The 23,941-nt window shown below is 39.5% G+C and overlaps 1 protein-coding gene across 2 annotated transcripts in view; it reads left to right on the top strand.

The window, feature by feature from the left end:
* Positions 1-23,941, top strand: part of KCNQ5 (potassium voltage-gated channel subfamily Q member 5) — a 670,041-nt gene that overhangs the window by 554,816 nt on the left and 91,284 nt on the right. For both annotated transcript variants that reach the window (XM_077487389.1, XM_077487388.1), the window contains exons 3-5: positions 6,927-7,053; positions 11,051-11,226; positions 12,043-12,168. In XM_077487389.1, the coding sequence (XP_077343515.1) occupies positions 6,927-7,053; positions 11,051-11,226; positions 12,043-12,168 (429 nt within the window). The remainder of the gene's footprint in view (positions 1-6,926; positions 7,054-11,050; positions 11,227-12,042; positions 12,169-23,941) is intronic.

Here is a 23,941-nt window from a genome sequence, read left to right as displayed (position 1 = left end):
GGGAATGAGTAATGAGAAGTTATCGGTATCGTCATTCTATTTAATCAAACCTGACATGCAAGGAACATGAGAGCTCTACCCAGAAGAGCTGTCTTTCTGAAAAAAATGCTACTTTTGAATCCAGAAGGCAAGCATATCATCCAGGTAACAAGCATTTTCAGAAAGAGATCAGCCACAGTTACACTCATGTTTGTCTAACCGGTTCCTTTTAATGGAATGCCAGCCATTATTCTTACTGCTATTATAACAGCTGTAAAAAAAAATGTATCCTGGAAAGTATTTCTATATTGAAAAGATTTCTGTTCTATGTAGGAAAATTAAATTCATTTGATGTTAAAGCCAAACATGGAAGGTCAGCATAGTTTGTTACAGGTAGAATTAATTAGAATCTGTATTACAACAAAAAGTAATAAGGGAAATAAACAAGCAGGAAATTAACCTCCATAGTTATTAGAGATAACATTCGAAGAACCTAATGTCAAGGTTTAATTAAGCTTTAAACTAAAAGCAGAATTATGTTGCTTGTGCTTATACATTATGGGAGATCATACTTTGTAGAATATTTGTAGGCTTTAGATTAATATAGTGGTTAACAGTGCAGAAATAATTATTACTAGTACAACTCCAATTCCAAAAATGTTGGGACGCTGTATAAAATTTACATAAAAAGAGAATATGATTTACAAATCTCATAAACTCAAATTGATGGCAGCAACACGTCTCAAAAAAGTTGGGCCAATGCAACAAAAAGCTGACAAAGTGGTACAAACAAGGAAGAGCTGGAAGAACATTTTGCAACTAATTTGTTTAATTTGCAACAGGTCAGTAACATGATATTCTTTTTGGCAGCCATGAGCACCGCATCCTCGGGACTAAAGGAGTGAGGGGCCTTCTTGGCTTGTTATCAGCACTCAGTTGAAAAGCCTGCATCTCTGATGGTATGGGGATGCATTAGTGGATATGGAATCGTAAGCTTGCACATCTGTATAGGCACCATCAATGCTGAAAGGTATATCCAGGTTTTAGAGCAGGGCATGCTCCTATCTAGGCAATATCTTTTTCAGGGAAGGCTTGGCATACTTCAGAAGGACAACGCTAAACAGCATACTTCTTTTGACAACTACATGGCTTTGTAGTAGAAGAGTCCGGGTGCTTAACTGGCCCACCTGCAGTTCAGACCTTTCAACAAATGAAAATACTTGATGCATCTTAAAATAAAAAATATGTTTTCTATTTTGCCATTGTAAATTTAATATGGGTTTATATGATTTGCAAATCATTGCATTCTATTTTTATGTAGATTTTACACAGTATTGGAGTTGTACATCTGAACACTGTAAGTAATAATTGCTATACACAGAGCACTATCAATTTTGAAATATGAAATATGCCCTTTCTCAACAAGCTGCAATAAAATGCTGAAGGCTGGAAATAAAAAGTACACCTGGCAATAGATGAATGCAGTGAGGTGACAGATTCTCTTTATTTGTAGAGATAAATGGTGAGAGGTTGCTAAATGTGAGAAGGCTACATCTGGAATGGGCAATACACCATTTCCTGTAGGATATAGAGGTGTGTTCCTGGGTTACATAATGAGAAAGCTCCATGTCCTTCTGTACAAAAGGAATCTGGACTGTCAGTGAAGGTTGAACACAAGAAGTGCTCCCCAGGAGGGTTCAGCGGCACTGTTAGACCAAATAGGGTAGGATGGGTAGAGTTCACTTAGACACTCCAGTACAGGGATGAAACATGGGCAACAGATGCCCTTTTCTAGCTCCTATACAAAGGCAGACATAAAGTGTATGTATACCTTTACATATACCCACTGAAGGGAACAGCCTTAGATGGTACACAGGGAGGAAACAAATCTCCCTAGTACCTACATACGTTTTACATGTATATCTGCTGCCTTCAACTTTATATAGTCTTTAGAAGGTTCAGATTGTGTTAGATTTTCTCTTCCTGGTTAACACTGCAGTGAAGCTTGGGCATACAGCCAAGCCAGCAGATTGGAGGAAAGGCACACACCCCCTCTCATTATAGGTAGAGACTTTCAGCTCTGTCCCTTGAATCATTCAGGGCTCTGCTAATCAATTTATCGCATCCTCCCCAACACAAAACTCAAGCTGGTTTTATCTCTTGTGTGAGAGTGTTTGTCAGAAGTTCTCATGCAGATAACAGAAGAATGGGGCAGGAGAAAGCTACGGGACATAGTGCTTTGAAGCGAGATGAGAAAACACTGCAGATATATGTGCTCAACTCAAATTACATGAATCGGGTGTACATCCACTTTAAGCAGCACTGAAGGCGAAGACCAAAGTGCAGTACCGGCCCCTCTCAGCAACACTGCAAAGAATGGTGAAGTCAAAAAATCTTCCTCTGCAGCTGTATTTATTTTAAACCTTTCATCATGTCAAGATGACAGAGTGTTGATGTAATTTGTTTGTTAGTAAAGTAGAATGCCAGACTTTTTTGTTTAGTTTTGGTTGAAAGAGTTAAAATCAGATGGGTGTAATGCCGCGTACACACGTAGCCAACTATCCTGCGGACTGTCCGCTGGACTTTCCAAACGAGCTACCTACCCACACACGGCACTTTTTCAGCGGACTAATATGACGTACTAAGTCTGCCGGACTATCCGCCGTACTTTTGAAATGAACGGACTCGCCCACACACGCGGAGGAAAGTCTGCTCATTTTAAGCGCGTCTCCAGGTAGCCAGGGCCAGCGAAGGAGGCGTCGCTGGCCCCATCACCTGCTATGGACTTAAAGGGGAACCTCTACGCTGAAAAATCGGCGTGGGGGGTCCCCCCTAGGTCCACATCAAACCCTTGTCCGAGCACGCTACCCGGCCGGCCAGGAAAGGGGGTGGGGACGAGCGAGCGCCCCCCCTCCTGAGCTGTGCCAGGCCACGTGCCCTCAACATGGGGGGTGCCTTGGGGAAGGGGGGGCCGTGACAACCCTAGCAGTTGGTTGTTGGGGTCTGCGGGCAGGGGGCTTATTGGAATCCGTGAGCCCCCTTTAATAAGTGATACTCCATATGTGAATGAGTATGGGGTACAATGTACCCCTAACCATTCACCTGTAAAAAAAGTTAAAAAAAAAACACAACACACAAGGGTTAAAATAGTTTATTGCACATCTTCCGTCTTCAGAGGTCTTCTCGCCGGACTCCTCCGCTATCTTCTGCTAGCTCTTTTACTAGCGGAGGAGCCCGGCTTTCTTCTTCGCCGCCGCCCTCTTCTTCCGACTTCGGGGGTCTTGTAGCCCCTCTTCGATTCTTCTTGCCGGGCCACCACGCCTTCTTCTAGCTCTTTTACAGGTGGTGGCTCGGTCTTCTGTCACCGCTGTCGTCATCTTCTGTTCTTCTGTTTTCTTCTCTTCTTTTCTTCTCTTCAGATGTTGCCTCGTCGCTGCCTCCGCTCACAATGGCAGGGACACAGCACCCACTAGAAGCAAAGGAAAGTCCTCTGTGAACTATCAGTTGGTGGGCTTGTAGGTTACAAGGGGCTGATTAGCCTAGTGCTGTGACATGAGGTGAGTCGCATGTTCCTCCACACAGTACTGAGCCTTTTCTTTGGCTCCTGGTCCTGAACAAAGCAAAGGGAAGATAAGTATATCTTGGGGAAGGACTAAAGTAAACCCATTGCTTTCCCCTGAATAAACAGATTTGTTTTAAGCCAACTATAAATGATGCAATTTTCTTTCCTGCAACCACTGGTTGCAGGAAAGAAAATTACATGATTCCGCCAACAACACAGTGGGGTTGATTTACTAAAACTGGAGAGTGCAAAATCTGATGCAGCTCTGCATGGTAGCCAATCAGCTTCTAACTTCAGCTTGTTCAATTAATCTTTGAGAAAAAAAAATGGAAGTTGATTGGTTTCTATGCAGAACTGCACCAGATTTTGCACTCCCCAGTTTTAGTAAATCAACCCCAGTCAGTGTAAATGGGGAACTCCCTCCCACGGAGCTACCGTGTTCTCCCGGCAGAGTACTATTTATTTATGTAAATGTATTTTGTTAATATTGGAAAATATAAGGTTGTCATCTAAAACTATTAAAGTTTCTGTAAACTCAGTCACTAAAATCTTAAATAAACATTAAAGCGGAGGTCCACCCTAAAGTGGACCTTCCGCTCATTGGAACCCTCCCCCCCTCCGGCGCCACAATTGGCACCTTTCAGGGGGAGGGGGGTGCAGGTACCTGTAAAGTACAGGTATCTTCACCCACTTCCGGCATAGATTCTGCATAAGGTACGCCCCTTTCCGAAGGTCCCCCGCTGCCTGCTGGGAAACACACGGATCCCAGAGACAGCAGGGACCATCCTTATTGCGCAGCGCGACTCGCGCATGCGCAGTAGGGAACCGGGAAATGAAGCCGAAAGGCTCCACTTCCTGATTCCCATACCCAAGATGGCGGCGGCAGCACCTGAGAGATGATCGAGAGATCGGCTTCGGGTGCCTACATCGCGGGCGCGCTGGGCGGGTAAGTGTCATTATTTTAAAAGTCAGCAGCCGCAGTATTTGTAGCTGCTGGCTTTAAAAAAAAAAAACGGTGGACTCCCGCTTTAACATATTGATGTCATTTTAAAGCTATTTTTAAATATTATTAAATATGCAGTTTTCATTAAAATAATACCGAGCGATTCTGCCTTTAGGATCTAGTTCATACACTTCCTGTTATAGGGTGACAATGCTCTTTCTCTGTCCCCCAATTGTTCTTCTATGTTTTACCTCGTCACACAGGCTTCTGATGAAGATTACTAGTGGTTGTTTCAGCAAATATTACACAGCCAAGGTCCACCATCAGGAATCAAACTCTGAAAAATGCCATGTAGCCATCACAGGAAGTGGCTGCAAAGAGGCTGGTGGAGATCAGCAACACTGAGATGCAACAAAGGATAAAAAAAGTGGAAATTAGTATTTTATTTAACTGCTTCCTGCCCATGCTAAAGCCCAAAGACGGCTGCAACGTGGGCTTACATACATACACGTACTCCCATGCTCGCTTTACCTGGGCACCCCCTGTGGCCTTGGGACCTTCGGATTTGGCTAATCACAGATCAGGGAAAAAGGGCCAATCACAGCCGCTCTTTACCAAGTGATCAGTTGTCAGCCAATGACAGCTGATCACAGTAGGTAAACACAACCTGGTTATCAGCTTTTCTTTCCTCATGCTGACAATGTGAGGAGAGAAGAAGAAAGCCGATAATCGACTTCTGTTAAAGGGACACCTGTCCCAACAGTTCCCACCAGTGCTGCTAATTAGTACCCACCAGTGCTGCCAATCAGTGCCCACCAGTTCCACCTATCAGTGCCCATCCGTGCTGCCAATCAGTGCCTCATCATCAGTGTCACCTCTCAGTGCTGCCCTTCATTGCCAACTATCAGTGCAGCCTCATCAGTGCCACCTATCAGTGCTGCATATCAGTGCCACCTCTCAGTGCCCTTCAGTACCACCTATCAGTGCCCATCAGTGCTGCCTCATCAGTGTCAATCAGTGCCACCTATCAGTGCCCATCAATGCTGTCTCATCAGTGCCGCCATATCAGTGCCGCCTCATCAGTGCCTATCAGTGCCCATCAGTGCAGCCTCATCAGCGCACATCAGTGAAGGAGAAAAATTACCTGTTTGCAAAATGTTATAACAAACTATGAAAATGTTTATTTTTTTCAAAATATCCAATTGTTTTTGGTTTGTTTAGCAAAAAATAACAAACCCAGTGGTGATTAAATACCACCAAAAGAAAGTTTTATTTGTGTGACAAAAATGATAAAAAATGTCTTAATAGTACAGTGCTGCATGACTGCACAATTGTCATTCAAAGTGTGACAGCAATGAAAGCTGAAAATTGGCCTGGTCGGGAAGGGAGTAAAAATGCCCAGTAGGCAAGGGGTTAAACAAGCCAGTTGGTAATTATAAACAATGCTTTTGCAAACTTAAAGCAGAGTTCCACCTGGAAAATTATTTTTACATTTTCCCAGTCCTTGATCAATAATGACAAGCATTTGGAGTGAAAATTGTTTTTATACTTACCAGAGGTGCCCTGTTGCTAGGTGGTGGCTCCTAATCTGCCACTTCTGGCGCCATGGCGCTCCGCATCACTTTCTCCATTGCCTGTGCTCACGGGAAATGTGAGTCACCATTTCCCAGGAGTCAGTGGGCAGGACGTTGTGAAAAAATCACCTTATTTCCAGACCGGAAATGATGCAATTTAAGGTGGCTCACAGCACCATTTTTAAAATGGGAACAAAGCCCTTGGTTGCCATTACAATGGGGCAGGCACTTCTGACAACGCAGCCCGGTGGTGGCAAGTTTCCTCTAGATATCCTTAGTACACATGTGGGAGAACGGGCGGTGCATGCTGGTTATACAGGAGCACCGTATCCCGGAAGTTTGTGCTTGTGGGCTTCGCCTGCCCACAAGTAAGATGGGAATGCCCGAGCAGCATCAATATAAGGTAACTTTTTTAATAAAATATCAAGAAAAATTGCGCTATTAATGAGAATAACCGATGCTAAATCTATATAATGTGATAGTAATAGAGAGATTAATAAAATAATTCATTTATGTGGTTGGAACTCCTCTTTAATGTCATTCATTTAGTGTTTACATTTACTTTAATTATAGAAAACACTATGGGGGTTATTTACTAAAGGAAAATCCATGTTGCACTGCAAGTGCACTTGGAAGTAAAGTAACTGTTGATCCGACGGGGACATGCAAGGAAAATAAAAAACAGCATTTTAGTTTGCACATGATTGGATGATAAAATCAGCAGAGCTTCCAGTCATTTCAGATCTACCCCTTAGATTTAGAGCGACTGCACTTCCAAGAGCACTTTCAGTGCAAAGTGGATTTGCCTTTCAAGAAATAACCCGCTATATTACTAATACTAACCAATTTTTTTTTAATGTCATTTTAGGAATTTGTAATGATCGTTGTATTTGGTTTGGAGTACATTATCCGTATATGGTCTGCAGGCTGTTGCTGTCGGTATCGAGGATGGCAGGGAAGGTTAAGATATGCCAGGAAACCATTTTGTGTAATAGGTGAGTATGGTAAACTTAAATCAAACATATCCAGCATGTGTCTATTGCTGTTATGCCATGGGTACTACATTACTGGTTATATTATCTTCCTTTTCTCCACCTGCTTGGAGACCACCAATGCCCTACCTGCTCTACACTACATGGAATTGCAGGACAAATGAGACAGGGGATCAGATGAGAAAGACCAAGATACGTGATATAAAGTAGGCAGTTAATAAGTTAGCCTCTTCCCTGTATTGCAAGAATGACTATAAGCCCTTGTACACACGGTCGGAGAATCCGTCGGAATGTGTCCTATCGGACCATGTCGTCGGATAATCCGACTGTGTGTGGTATGCATCGGACTGATTCCGTCCTAATCTCCGTCTGACCCAATTTTCCAACATGTTGGAAATATTTCCCGACCAACTGGGCCGGTCGGACATACTCCGGTCATTTGTAGCGAATTTTGATCGGACCAAGTGCCACGAATGCTCAGATCAAATTCCTACATCAAAGCTATTGGCTACTAGCCTGAATGTAGTCCCATCGTAACGAAATTACGTCATCACATTCTGAAAGATCGGATTTTTCGACAACTTAGTCCGACCGTGTGTATGCAACAGTTTCGGACAAGATCCGACGGACAAAATCCGATGGATTTGGTTGTCGAAATCTCCGACCGTGTGTACAGGGGCTTAGACTTTTTGTTAACAGATAAAAGCTATTATGCATTTTAAATGTACCTGGGAAGACATATCCAACAAACATTGGTTACAGCTTATACTTGGGAATGAATTAATGGTATACAGTCAATGAAAAACAACAATTCTACAACTGAATAACTTATTTTGTGATTTAATAAGCATGTTTAAAGTACTTTAATTGAACAAACTTTTATCAGCATGTTTATATAACGTATACACTTAATTATAATTAGATGTCACACTTATTAGTTTTGATTGCATTTGCTATTTTATTAGGATTCTTTTAGGTATCCTTTTATCTGTTGAAGTGTTTTACTGACATTGGCAGCCTGATAGCAGAAATTCTTCTATTGGAACAACTAACAAATTTGGTGTTTGATATGTTCAATAAGTTATTTATAGGGGTATTGAGGCCAGTTTTTGCATTTGTGTTTTTAATTTGAAAAAGCATCAAATCTAGCAAAGAAAGATCTTCAGTAGGTTAGATGATTCTTTTTATTTATGTTTACTTTAAAACCATGTAAAAATATCTGAAAAACAGCACCACAGAGTATATGTAAAGTTTGCTAGGGTAAGAGCACATCTCAAGAGACTTGTTTGTTCGGTGAGCTGCCTCAATCATATATCATAAAAGATATCATTTATTTGGAAACATTATTTTTTTTTAAAACATATGTGTAATGACAAACATGTCAACGACAAAACATTGTGCTCATAGTGAGCTGTTACAAATTCCAGTAAACATAATTTTCCTCCTTTAGCCTGACATGTTTCAGGAAATGTATCCCTTCCTCAGAGGCATTGTATTAGAGAGTACAAATACATTCTGAAAAAGAGCAAGAATGGTGGTTTTAAAATGATATTTCAAGGTGACATCAACATTGTAGCACATGAGCATGTCCAATATACATACCGACACTGAATTGTAAATCATTTTCGTAAAGGTACTTTAAAATCAAAATTTCATGAAAAAGTGAATTTACCTTTCCTTGTCCATCGAAAAGGCGATGAACCCCGTCTGTGCTCGCAACAGCCCTCATAAGGGTCCCCACGAAACAGCCCCCATGGTTCAGCCACAAATAGACTCTGATAGACGGTCAGAAATCGTGATATAATGAAAATATATGTGTAAATATAAAAAAGATTGTTTGCCAATTTAAAGCTCAATAGCAGACATTTTCATGTATATAGAGAAAAGGTCATTTTCAATTGCCAAGGAACATTAGTTCCAAAGGTAAATAGCCAAAATATTTGTATCACAAAGTGGACAGTGTATACAAATAAAGGTTATTAAGTGATGAAGGAGGAAAAGGGGAAAAAATAGTAAATTCCCACTTTCTCCAGGTCTTACAAGAAACATGTTTCTTTTTAACACACTTAGACCACCCCCCCCTCTTTCCAATTTAGTGCTCTTTCTTTAATTAATTTTTTCAATATCCAATCAGCTCTGCAGTACTCGACGGTTGCCATGGTGATCGTTGGGGATATGTTTTCGCCATGTTTGGTTTACTGAGACACCATACTCAAGCCACTTTTGGGCATTGCGAGTTATCCACTCGCCTTGCCCTTAGTCGCAGTGAGATGACGTCATTATGTTATCTCACGCGGTGACGCCTTTCATCAACGCCACTAAACATCGCTGAGGGCAGTTGAATTACCAACTGTGCATGAGCTGGCATCTTTTAAAGTCTGCAGACGCCGTGTGGGTCATTGCAGACCTTGCCTCTCATGACTAACAACATTCTAGCCACTCGCGTGCATATATCCATTCTAGGTAAGCTATAGAATATATATATTTTTGTTGCCATTTTCCTTATTTCCTTCTTTCACATACCCAAATGATTCCTGGAGAAAGTGGGAATTTCCCCTTTTTTTCCCCCTCTCCTCCTTCATCACTTTATAATAACCTTTATTTGTATACACTGTCTACTTTGTGATACAAATATTTCCTGAAACATGTCAGGCTAAAGGAGGAAAACTATGTTTACTGGAATTTGGAATAGCTCACTATGAGCACAATGTTTTGTCATTTCACATAAATGTACTGTACAAACTGTTAACATGTTTGTCATTACACATATGTTTTTTTTTTAAATAATGTTTCCAAATAAATTATTTATTTTATGATATATGATTTCCTTTTTGTTCACCCATAAAGTCCCATTGTATTGGGGGGTACTTATGTCCCTTTTTTAGGGCCTTTATTTAACATTTAAATTATTAAAGCAATGGTGTTGATTCTTTATTCTTCTCCATGTGAAGAGCAGAGAAAGATGATAACTTCACATGTGCCAGATGTTGTTCTCAGGGAAACCTCTGCCTATCTAAGAACGCTGTACTGATTTATAAAAAATAAATCAGAAGAGCGTTGCTTAGTTGTGGCTTTATACTCACAGTAAAAGATATATAAGTATCCCTCTCCTAGTTAAGAATACACAAGTTAAAATACACTCTTGTCCTACATAAGCTCTCTACTTGTATATATGCCCAAATCTACATTTAGATTTTTTGTACTGAAATGTTTGTTGTAGGTCTCATTGTGTTCAGAAATGTACTTATAATGTAATTTCCTACACTACCTGATCCTATAGCATACTCAAAGGATTTTAAATTTTTTCATAAAGGATCTCCTGATTCAGGCTTGTCAGTATCAACATGAAACACCCACCCTACCACCACCACTCCAGTGGCTTCTTTTAGCCACAAGTTGATAAATCATTTTCAGATTTAATCAACAATGATGTTTGCACATGATGTAACAGCCGAACCATGCAAAATCATAGAACTTTGGAATGACCTACTTTATCGTGAATTCAGGTGTATATTAATACTTCATATGACTTCATTAAAATATCAACCTCTTTATAAAGAGCCAGTGTTTAATGAGTGCCTCATGGTATTAGTCATCTAATTTAGTACCTCTTGAGATAAGTACATTTATAACTGGTACCTCTATATGTAAATATTTTTCAAATGCTTTCAAATAACTAAAACACTCCCCTTTATGCATTATTTAAATTTCCCAAAACTTTGCACTGTTATTGGGAATTCACTATGAGGAGCAGAAGTACCCCCTGAACTAATGAGAAATACTGCAGGTTTGGAACCTGTATATAGATTAGGGTTCCATTTTTTTCTAAAACTGTAAAATCTGGATAACTGGAATCCGAACTAAAAAGACTTTAGTGCCTGTGGGTTTTTGAACTGTGAATAAAACCATGGATTTGTAAGCATCACTGGGACAAAGACAGATTAGTTATATTCCCTTTTTCAAATGCTTTATAGACTAATTATTTCACTTTTGTCTCTAGATATCATAGTTCTTATTGCATCTGTGGCAGTTGTGTCTGCTGGATCTCAGGGAAATATTTTTGCTACATCAGCCCTACGAAGTCTTCGATTCCTACAGATCCTCCGAATGGTGCGCATGGATCGGAGAGGGGGAACATGGAAATTACTAGGTTCGGTTGTTTATGCACACAGCAAGGTAAACACCACTGCTTTTCACTACATAATATGCACATAACAACAATATATGTGCTGATTGTGTTTGTCACTGTAGCCAATTTCAGAGACTAGGCTGAAGTTGAGTATCTCCAATTTTGCATAAAGTAGAAATAAAGGCAATTTTTAAAAATTTTGGATAGAATAAGGGGAAGGGGGGGTGGATCCCTGTTTTTTTTTGCCATCTCTGTTTGGAGAGATTGCCCTTTACTAAAAACAGGAAGAAAATTCCTTGAAAAACTAGAGAATCCCAGGGTGTCACCAGGGTCAGGACAACTAGTGTCCCCATTGAAAGATTTCCCCTTTATTACTGTTCTGGTGTTAATCCAAGATTTGGGATTTTATTTTTCTTTAACTTTCAATGATAACAGTAAACAGGACAAATAGAGAGGGTGAGTCTCCCGAAAAAGGGTGCAAAAGGGGGGCAAACAGCAATAAAAACTGACAGATCTGCCAATCCCTCTCCACGCAATCCAAAACAATAAAAAAATGACTTTAGTTATACTTTAACGTTGACATAACAAGACTTGCCATAGAACCTATTTTTAAAATAATTCTAAAGAGTGAAGGTTTTTTACCTTCATGCATTCTAAAAAAGTTGTATTTGTAAATTGTTTGTATAGTGTATTTGTGTGAAGACAATGGTAGAATAATGGGGTATATATTAACTTTTTTTTTATTTGGTGGTTTGAAGAACCCAACACCAAATATCAAAATAAAGTACCTATTATCTCTCACTTGCAATTAGGAAATGTATTTATTATGATTGAATTTTCGGTTTTGTGTGTTTACCATTCAGGAACTCATCACAGCTTGGTACATAGGATTTTTAGTGCTCATCTTTTCCTCGTTTCTTGTTTATCTGGTTGAAAAAGAAGCTAACACACAGTTTCAAACTTATGCAGATGCTTTATGGTGGGGTACGGTAAGTAAAATCCATCTTGAATTGTTAAAATGGTTCTGTCTGGACAGAGCTTCTGTCAAGGACTAGGATTCTTAAACTGAAAACAATGCAAAATTGATTTCAAAGGCCCCCTACCTAACCCTAGAGTCATTATTCTCTAGAAATGAGCAGATCATCTATTTTTGTGCTGTTGCATTAATGGTGAGTGAAAAATATAAATAAATGGGACTTCTAAATAGAAATTATTATTTATGTTATTCCCATCACTGGCTTAGGGAGATAGATGCACACTTGAGTGGTTTAAGTAGCTCCCTTAATTGGATTATTAATTTATTTTTATCTATTACATTTATTGGCTGCATTAAATACAATACATAATAACAATGTGCAGTCTGGTAATCAATACGAAGCCATAATGTGCTTCACTGGGGTGTATGCATTTTCAGTATGATTATTTACATTTGTTTTAATTAAAGTATTAAATACATTTAGAAGAGAAAAATGACTGCATAACAAACAATTTTGCAATGATGGACTACTAAAATCATTTGTTTTCACACATTTCAAATGCATATTAATGTTTCATCATTAGGAGGTAATGCATTTGTTTTTGTCTGATTTTCTGCTTTTTGTTTACTGGGTTAATCTATCCAAGTAGTAAGATAAATATCGCTGCTGTGTAATGTTCTTAATTTTTGTTAGAAGCAAAGACATCATTTTAAGCAAGAACATAGGTTGGATTTTGTGGCAGTATTGGAGCCATAGCTGCATGTCTACTTATGGGTCCTGCTTCATCAGCTTAGAACTGCTTATATATTGATGGGTCCTGCTCAGGTTGTAATGGAGAATGTGCACTCTACTGCTACTCCTATTACTACTGTTTGTATTGTTTTAATCTTTTATGTATATAAAACTCTCAAATCCTGTAGAATTTAATTACAGAGAAATACACAATTCCTATACATTGTTAATAACAAATCAATAATGATATGAAACATAACAGGAGAGGAAGCCATTCTTGCTAGAATTACAGTATAATTGGTAACAGGGAATTATACAAAAGTCATGTAAGAATATAAAAGCAAATAACTAGCCTTATCAGCAAACCAAATATTCCTTTACAATCACAACTTTTAGTGAAATGATCCCAAATAATATTGAACGTTCTCTGTATATAAGCAGATTTTTGAATCAGGTAGCATTAAATTAGACATTGCAGTAAATTGCAAGTCTCAACTCAAATTAATTGGGCCCCCTCTCCCTTTACAATTACCCTATATTAGCAGGTGTAAAATGTAACTCTTAAAAAAAAGTTAGATTTATAAGTACCTTACCCTCTTCTTCCACATCACTGACTGTAACATTACCAACCTTCCAGGAAAGTTCCCAGAGAATGCACAGCAGACAAAATTTCAGGAGAATACACCTCAGTCTTTTGCGATAGCCTCTTCTCAAAAAAATTCAGCTGCTCTGTACTGGATCTAGCCAGAAGGTATTAGATGTCATCCTCACCTAGGTTCTCTGAGTGGAAGATGGGGGTGAGGTAAGCAGGGCTGGTGTTAAAAACTACAGGACCCCATACAGAAAACCTGACACAAGGCCCCATACAGCCAATGCTTCAGTTACAAATGAACACAGCGAGTGATCGGTACCGATCACTCACTGTGTGTATTCAGAAAAGGAAGGGTCTGGTAAATATGACATGTTTACCGGACCCTTCCCCCATTTCGAATCTTGAAGGATTCTGGCAGGAAGGATAGGAGAAATGCTGGCAGCACTCCACTAGTAGGGGGGCACACAGGTGAGCCTGCGCAGTAGGGGGAAATGTATGGTGCACAGAGAGAGAGATCAGTGTTGTGGGGGTGGCAATTACTGGAACCGATCCTTTTCTTTGGCTCTATCTGCAGCAGTTGAAAGCCAACGAGAGGAAGAGGAGAAGAAGCCAGCTCTCAGCTGCTGCAGAGAGTCATACAGGGACTTGGTTCCAGTAATTTCCCCCCTACCTCACCGATCACCCTGTCTTCCCACATCCAATTCACCCAGCTGCCCAGGCCCCATACAGGAGAACTGGTAGTACCCCCTTATCCACGACCCTGGAGGTAAGTATAAACCCTAACTCTTTGTACACAATTCACTAATAGTAGGTAAAGGGGGGACCCTGGACAATGTTAGCGGACTTTACATTCCGCTTTAATGTCTCATTTGCAATTCCTGAAATGAATATAGCAAATTATTGTGTTAATATAGCAAATTAGAGTGTGTATAATCCTAGTGGAAATGCTATTTTTTTTAGAGCAGATTTTAGAGAAGACTTTTTTTGTCTTGCAGACATTGAGCTATTTTAAGTCTGCTACTCTGTTCAGGGATTACCAGACCATTATGCCAAGTAAAAAGTGTGTAACAGCAATAAACATGTACAAAGTTGCTCTCCATTGTCTAAAATTGTTGTGTTCACAATTATACTATCCAATATATTTTAAGACAGCTTACTGAATGCTCATTATTGCAAATCAATTGCTGGCAATTACAGCTGTGTCAAGTTGTCGATCTGACCCCATTGTTGTTGTTTCCAAAGTACTAATAGGGATAACTGTTCATGTTTAAAAAAAAAATATATATATATAAAGCTTTTTTTTAATAGGCTATGCAGTCATACTGATTGTTTTGCCAAGGTAAGCTGTGGCTGAGTTCTACGTCTCATAGGTGTTAATTGGCTTGCCACTTAACTTCATTGATTCAATGTTCACCTGTTTTTGTTATGCTTCTTTGTTGAAAATATATTAAATGTTAGCAGTGACAACTGTAAACTATCATATTTCTAGTGAGTCTGAAGGGAACTGTGAGTCACAGGATAATCTGTGGCACAAGGTATAAAAAATTAATAATTATCGATAGAATATTTTACAGGTTTCTTTTACTAAATACTTAAAAGTCTAATGATGCTATGCTGTTTTTCTTAGCACCCAGAGATTGGTGCTGAACTCAGTCATAAGCTGAAATAAAACATGTGTTTGAGACGCATGTACCAGTTGTATACTTTTTGATTAGCAAATCAATATTGTAGAAAGGTGTAGCGCTACAAGGGTCTAGGTACACCACCTAACATACAAACTGTTCACATAGCTTCCTGTCATAAAGGTGGTTTCAAATTAAGGATAAATAGACTTTCAGTGCACCTATGCTTTTCTGTTCCTGTTTCCCTCTTCCAGCGGACTGGTAATAGTCAACCTGTGACAAGAGCTGAATCACCCTCAAGGCAATCTAGGTGGGTGCGTAGGATCAGATGGATGTCCAGGGACTCAAAATAGAAAAGCCAGCCAGACACTAAATCATTTCTACATACCAACCACAGTTACAACTAAGATCCAATGAAAACCTAAAGTATAAAATCCTGAAAGTTCCTATACTCTGCCTCCCCTGCCCAAAGGTGGTCTCTAGATCACAGGAAAGAAAAAAAAATTAAAAATTATAGGTGGAGTAATCTTCAAACATAGTTTTAAAAGAAAATGCTAAATACCTAGCTGCAACTCCCAAAATCCCACCTACTGTTTTATATTAGAAATTAAAGTAGAGAACACACCAAAGTGCATAAGTTCTTGTATAAACATACTAATATTTTATTCACATTCATTTCAACAATAGACAGGATGACTAAAAAATCTTGGCCAATCATAAAGTTAAAATAACAAAACCACCTACACCTGGTAATCGAAATTGCCCCTAGTATAGATTCCTAAAGCAAAAATAACCATACATCAGAAAAATTAATCCAGATATCTATACATGGGTCAAACCAGTCTAAAAATATATATTTCAGTTGGAATCTCCTTCAGTTCCTTCACGTGTCTCCAAAGTTTGATTACAGGTAATACCCCACTATTGAAACTGGAACTCAGATATAGTAATCAAAAAGCTTGGCTTATACCGTATACAAGTAGGAGAAGTGTTTATAGATACCTAAACTGGGATTCTGTGTGTGTCCTTGAATATTTCTTGGACAATGCATTCAGTTCCATATATTGTAGATGGAGGAATCTATCTGTAATGGAACAACTTCAAAATATGCCAGTCCCAAGTTGAAATTCCACAATAGGGATGCATATGACAGGAGGTCTTTAAAAACTCCTTACCCCTGACCGTACGTATATATGTGGCTTCGACTTCAAGGGGTTATACCGGGATGATGCCTACATCTGCAGGCATTATCCCAGTACTGTTTTTTAGAGCAGGTGGTCAGCTCTTCAGGGATAACAACCGATGCAGCTAAAAGCCACTCAGGTGTTATCCCGAAGGATCGAGAAGGGACTACCCCTCTCCTGCCGCCTTCCACCGCTCTTCCCAGGCCTCCCGTCCCACTGGGAGACCTGATCCATGATTCACCACTTCCGCCGGCTAGAGTGAGACTGGAAGGAAGCTGGAAATTATTTTGATCGATTCTCCTATGTGTAAACACGGAAGCAACGTCACGGCGTTACTTCCAGTTTACTCGGCTACCAATGGTGGCAATTAAAAAAAAAAATTACAGTATTCAGAATTGCCTTTTTGGCAATCTGAATACTTTGAAGTGCAAAGGAGGTCTCTAGGATGTTTACATTCCTTGTGACAGCAATAAAAGTGGTCAAAATATTTTTTTTTAAAAGAGACAATGTAAAAAATAAAAATAAATATGAAAAAATAATACAATTTTAAAGCCCAGAAAAGAAAATGCACACCTAAGTCACGTCTGCATATGTAAATGGTGTTCAAATCACACATGTGAGGTATCACCATGATCATCAGAGCGAGAGCAATAATTCTAGCAATAGACCTCCTCTATTACTCTAACCAGGTAACCGTTAATTTGTTTTTAAAGCGTCACCTATGGAGATTTTTAGGTACCGTAGTTTGTCGCTATTCCACGAGTGTGCGCAATTTCTAAGCATGGCATGTTAGGTATCTATTTACTCGGCATAACATCATCTTTTACATTATACAAAAAAATAGGCTAACTTTCTGTTTAGTTTTTTAATTCATTTAAGTGTCTTTTTTTCCCCCCAAAAAAGTGTTTGAAAGCCTGCTGCACAAATACAGTGTGACATAAAATATTGTAACGATCACCATTTTATTCTCTAGATTCTCTGCTAAAAATATATATATAAAGTTTGGGGGTTCTAAGTAATTTTCTAGCAAAATATATGGATATCAACTAAGCAACAAATGTCAGACATAGGCTTAGGCATGAAAGGGTTAAACATGCCTTACATTTGATGTACTGGCCAGAACACTGCATTAAAGCTGGGCTGACTCTGCATCCGGAGAAAGGTCCACATTTATTGCATGTCATGCATGGTATAAACAATATGACATTCCCACATATACAACATATACCACAAAAGCGGTATCAGGCAAGCCATCCATCCTGAGTTGTGGAATAGCCACCTAGATCACAACCAAATACCATTCCATAACATCCTCAATGTATAGGCAGGGGCACACCAAGAAACCGTAGGGTGGTGAAAAGTGCCTGACTGGTTTTGCCAGTATTATACCAGTTGCATCAGAGGCTAAATAGGCCTCACTTATCCATTTTGCTATGGCTCCTGGAGGGATCTATGATCTATAGGATATTGCACAGGTCAGGATGGAAAGCTTCTGAAGTTTATATACAGTGAGGGGAAAAGTATTTGATCCCCTGCTGATTTTGTACGTTTGCCTACTGACAAAGAAATGATCAGTCTATAATTTGACTGGTAGGTTTATTTTAACAGTGAGAGACAAAATAACAGCAAAAATACCCAGAAAAATGCATTTCAAAAAAGTTTTCAAATGATCAGCTGGCTCCCAGGTGTCTTCTATACAAGTAAAAAGCTGAGATTAGGAGCACTCTCTTAAAGGGAGTGCACATAATCTCAGCTTGTTGCCTGTATAAAAGACACCTGTCCACAGAAGCAATCAATCAGATTCCAATCTCTCCAACATGGCCAAGACCAAAGAGCTGTCCAAGGATGTCAGGGACAAGATTTTAGACCTACATAAGGCTGGAATGGGCCACAAGACCATTGCCAAGCAGCTTGGCGAGAGGGTGACAACAGTTGGTGCGATTATTTGCAAATGGAAGAAACACAAGATAATTGTAATTTTCCCTTGGTCTGGGGCTCTATGCAAGATCTCACCTCATGGAGTTTCAATGATCATGAGAACGATCAGGAATCAGCCCAGAACTACACAGGAGAATCTTGTCAATGGCAAGGCAGCTGGGACCATAGTCACCTGGAAAACAATTGGTAACACACTGTGCCGTGAAGTACTGAAATCCTGCAGCACCCACAAAGTCCCCCTGCTCAAGAAAGCACATGTAAAGGCCGTCTGAAGTTAGCTAGTGATTCAGAGGAGAACTGGGTGAAAGTGTTGTGGTCAGATGAGACCAAAATCAAGCTCTTTGGCATCAACTCAACTCACCGATTGGAGGTGGAGGAATGCTGCCTATGATCCCAAGAACACCATCCCCACCGTCAAATATGGAGGTGGAAACATTATGCTTCGGTGGTGTTTTTCTGCTAAGGGCACAGGACAACTTCACCACATCAAAGGGACGATGGATGGGGCCATTTACCGTCAAATCTAGGGAGAGATCCTCCTTCCCTCAGCCAGGGCATTGAAAATGGGTCGTGGATGGGTATTCCAGCATGACAATGGCCCAAAACACACAGCCAAGGCAACAAAGGAGCGTCTCAAGAAGAAGCACATTAAGGTCCTGCAGTGGCCTAGCCAGTCTCCAGACCTTAATCCCATATAAAATATGTGGAGGGAGCTGAAGGTTTGAGTTACCAAATGTCAGCCTCAAAACCTTAATGTGGATGTAAACCCCAATTCATGAAATATCTGCAGAGTTTTCTTATCTCTCTTAAAAGCACTATGTCCAGTAGCTGTCTCCTGCTCCATTAGTCTGTTATCAACCTAATAAGATCTCCGAGACAGAAGCCTGAAGTTTGTGTCAGGGAGGGAGCTATAAATAGATTAGCGCAAAGCTGAACTAGTCACAAGCAAGCTAGGCTTGGGTGAGGAGGGGGTGTGTGTCTTTCCTCCGATCAGTTGTCCCACAGTGTATGGCAAGAATCCACACCCACAGGTGAATCAGGAAGAGACAATTCAGGATATACACTTTCTAAACAGTATATAAAGATGAAGACAGAAGATATACATGTAAAACTTATGTAGGGAGATGTTTTTCATCTCTGTGTATCATCTGAGGCTGTTCACTTCGCTGGGCATATGGAGGGTTTACATGCACGTTAATGACTTGGAATGGATCTTCAAAGGGGAGTAGGACAAAATGTCTTCTAAGATGTGTGCAAACCTGGTGGCCAACTACATTATTATTATTATTATTATTATACACTATTCATATAGCGCCAAGAGTTTACACAATGTAAAGGGGGGACAGTACAATTACAGTACAGTTCAATACAGAAGGGACGTAAGGGCCCTGCTCATAGAGCTTACATTCTAAAGGGAGGGGGTGGTGGTACAAAAGGTAATAGATGCAGGGAATTATTTGATGGGGTGTCTTGGGGACAGTTATTAGGTGGGTGCGGGATAGGCTTCCCTGAATAAGTGTGTTTTCAGGTATCTCCTAAAGGGGGACAGGTTAGAGGCTGATCGGATATACCAGGGCAGGGAGTTCCAGAGGATGAGAGTGACTCTGGAGACTCTGGAGAAGTCCTGAAGGTGAGCATGAGAGGAGGTAACAAGGGAGCTAGAGATCAGGAGGACGTGGGAGGAGCGGAGGGGATGATTTGGGCGATATCTGCAGATGTGTTTGGTGATGTAGCTGTGGGCGATGTTGTGGATGGCCTTGTATGTTGTGGTTAGCATTTTGAATTTTATACGGTGGGGTAGGGGAAGCCAGTGAAGGGATTGGCAGAGAGGGGCAACAATCGCGGATTGATTAGTGAGGTGCATTAGTCTAGCAGCAGCATTCATAATAGACTGAAGGGCGGATAGCCTGTGTAAGGGTAGGTCATTAAGGAGAGAGTTGCAGTAGTCAATTACAAGAAATATCTGACCTCTGTGATTACCAACAAGGGTTTTGCCACCAAGTACTAAGTTATGTTTTGCGAAGGGGTCAAATACTTATTTCACTCATTAAAATGCAAATCAATTTATAACTTTCTTGAAATGCATTTTTCTGGAAAGTTTTGTTGTTATTCTGTCTCTCTCTGTTAAAATAAACCTACCATTAAAATTATAGACTGATCAATTATTTGTCACTGTATGGGGTTTATAGCTATGGTTTTTTTTTTGCTTTAGGAAATTATATCAGGGGAAATTTAGAATACCAGGTGTCCGTGGTGTTAATATGATAACTTTATTCTTAGCCAAGTTGTTTTAGTAATTTTTTCTATTGTTGAATTTAATGTGAATAAAATATTGGCATATTTATACAAGAATCTATGCGTGTTCATTTTCATTACTAATATAAAATAGGAGGTGGAGTTTTGGGAGTCACAGTCCAAGTTTTTGCATTTTTTGTGATACCATAACTAAAGCCTCGTACACACGATCGGATTTTCTGCAGACAAAACCTCTGACTTTTGTCCAAAGGCGTGTGCCTGGATTTTGTCTTGCATACAAGTGGCAAGCAACAAACAGGAACTTAGTGACGTACTACGTGGTTTTTCGGCTCTTTAGCGCCACCCTTTGGGCTCCTTCTGCTAATTTCATGTTAGTAAAAGTTTGTAGAGTGTTGATTCGTGCTTTTCATTTAGCGCTTTTCAGTTTGCGCTTTTCTTTTTGTGCTCTTCTGAACGGCCATTCGTCAACCAGACATGTTGCATAAGATGGAGAAAATAACGTGTTATTTTTTATTGGCCTTGGAGTTATTGCTTTGACCCAAGTCCAGTTCAGGAACAGGAGGAATAGGAATTCTTGGACCAAAAATTGATTGCTTTATTAATCATGACAAATTATGTCATATGCCTTTGCTACGGGAGCTCCAGGAGAATAATCCAGATGATTGCGAATTACGGATGACAGACCCCTGCTTTCACCAACTCTTGGCATTGTTGACAGTGATTTTTCTTTTATATTACATTAATGTGTTGTTGTCTTCCAACTATTTCAGACCACATTCACACTTGTCACATTTGTCAGTTTTCAATCATGGGTTTTCATGGAAATCAATGAAAACCGGTTAAAACTATGTTTTTACAGGCAGTTTAATGCATGTTGAAATACACAGGTCAATGCACATAATAACATCTCAACATGCACAAATACACATAAACACAGTCAAGGGTATAGGTTTGGTGTTATTGTGCATGTTGACGCATGTTCCAGCGCATGTTGCATTTTTTCTGATCTCACTGGTAATAACACATAGGTAGGAATCTGGTCACAAAGGAAATATCCTCTGATTAAGCATGCTCCTGATCAGTTATGTATGAGGCATTTTTTACATTGGTCATCTGTGGAAAAACGCAGACATCTTAAAATAAAATTGGTAACTGTAACAAGACAGCAGAAGGAAGAACCTCCCTTAAACTATTGGTCTGTAGGAGTAAAAATCCCCATTAGATTCATGGTCAGTAAATATGACTACATTTACCACATTACATCGACTACATTACATTAGTCAGTGGTGGTCATAAGGGGGTAAAACCTCCCTTATGCTGGTAATGAGGGGTAAGATTCTTCTCTACATAGGTGGTCAGTGGAAAGAATACTACATTATTCCTACTGCCCACAAATATAAAGAAAATGTTTCAATGTAAAGGGTTCATCCCAGGTTCACTTAATAAAATACAAGTTAACCATTTAAAAAAATATATATATATTTTACTGCAATCCTTGTCAAATTTGTTTATTGAATTTTAACAATTAGCATACATAATTACATATGGTGACAGCAAAAGAAAGATCACATATATGGTAATAATATTTAGTTGTAGTTCCAACATAAACTAAAATTAGTTTAACTAAAACAATTTTAGCATGGATCTGACTACTCAAAAGCTTACGTCATACATTGTATAAGAAAGGATGAAACCAACCTAGACCAGGTTAATATAAGATGACCTCAGACAAAAAAAAGGTCCTAATTATTATCAAGAGTATAGTTTTTAATAAAAATAAATAAAATATATAACATATTGGAACGATGTACTATTGGTATTATTATTATTATTATTATTATTATTCATTTATATAGCACCAACAGTTTACGCAGCGCTTTACAATGTATAATGGTATAATGATAACCAAGGATAAAAAAGGTTCTGCTACCAGAACTTTATAAAGAGTAAATTGAAAAAGAAGAGAGAGAATAGGGGGAAAGTAGAAGAGAAAGTAGTAAAAAAAAGTATTCTGAAGTAGGAGAAAAAATAGATAAGAAAGAAATGAGCCCCCTGGGTAGTACATGGTAAAAAACACATACCATAAAATCAGAGATTGGAAGTATAAATCGAGATTACCAAGGTCTTAGTAGGGAAGCATCAAAATCGGAAGGCAAAAAGTGAGTCACCCAGGGATTCCATATATTCTCAATGTTGGGTATTTTATCTTGAGTTATAGCCTCTGTTTTTGGCATGGATCATTGCTTGCTTGACTCTATTTTTAGTTTCAGCAATTATTAAGGACGGGTATTTCCAAGCTTTAGCAATTGTTTGTTTTGCATCTGTAGTGATCTGTAATAGGAGTTTGAGTTGGCAGTAGGAGAGAGTGGCTAGTTTTAAGTTTAACCGGTTCCCGACCGGCGCACGACGATGTACGTTGGCAGAATGGCACGGACAGGCAAATGGGCATACAGGTACGTCCCTTTAAATTTTCTGCCGTGCCATCACGCGCGCGCCAGCCGGTACCTCCGTGATTCGGGTCGCGGGGAGGAAGAACAAGGAGATACTAATGTAAACAAGCATCTCCCCATTCTGCCTAGTGACAGTGTCACTGATCTCTGCTCCCTGTGATTGGGAGCAGAGATCAGTGATGTGTCACATGCAGCCATGCCCCCCACAGTTAGAAACACACCCCAGGACACACTTAACCCTTACCCTGCCCCCTAGTGGTTTACTCCTTCACTGCCAGTGTCATTTACACGGGAATCAGTGCATTTGTATAACACTGATTGCTGTATAAATGACAATGGTCCCAAAAATGTGTAAAAAAAAAAAACTAAACTGAGGAAAAAAAATTTTTTATATATATATTTTTGGGGGGTATTTATTATAGCAAAATTTAAAAAATAATGCATTTTTTTCAAAAGCGCAAAAAATGAAAACCGCAGGGGTGATCAAATACCACCAAAAGAAATCTCTATTTGTGGGAAAAAAAGGACATCAATTTTGTTTGGGAGCCAGGTCTCATGACCGCACAATTGTCGGTTAAAACAACACAGTGCAAAAAGTGCTCTGGTCAGGAAGGGGGTAAAATCTTCAGGGGCTGAAGCGGTTAAAAGTGCTATTGTAGGTTTAGGATTAATAGAGATTTTAAAAAGTGTTGAAATCATAAGAAATACATCTTTCCAGAAATTTTTTGCTACCGGGCAGTCCTACCAAGTATGGAGATATGATCCTAGATCACCACAGCCACGAAAACAAGATAGGGAATAATTTGGAGCATACAGTATTTCGCAATTCTGACAGGGACCAAATACCACTGTGTGAGTACTTTGTAATTGTCGCTAAGGCAGCTATATTTTGTGAGGATGACTTAGTTGTGATCAAATTCGTATCCCAATTGGCTGCTTCCAACAAAAACTCAAAATCCCTCTCCCACTTAGCCACATATGATGGTGGGTCTGAGTTGGGTTTAGTAATAA

The sequence above is a fragment of the Lithobates pipiens genome, unplaced genomic scaffold (genome assembly GCF_037356315.1).
Source record: "Lithobates pipiens isolate NorthernLeopardFrog02 unplaced genomic scaffold, aLitPip1_a1.2 Scaffold_18, whole genome shotgun sequence".
Lineage (NCBI taxonomy): Eukaryota > Metazoa > Chordata > Amphibia > Anura > Ranidae > Lithobates > Lithobates pipiens.
The sequence above is the reverse complement of the archived record's forward strand: the minus strand, read 5'-3'. Positions and strand labels throughout refer to the sequence as shown.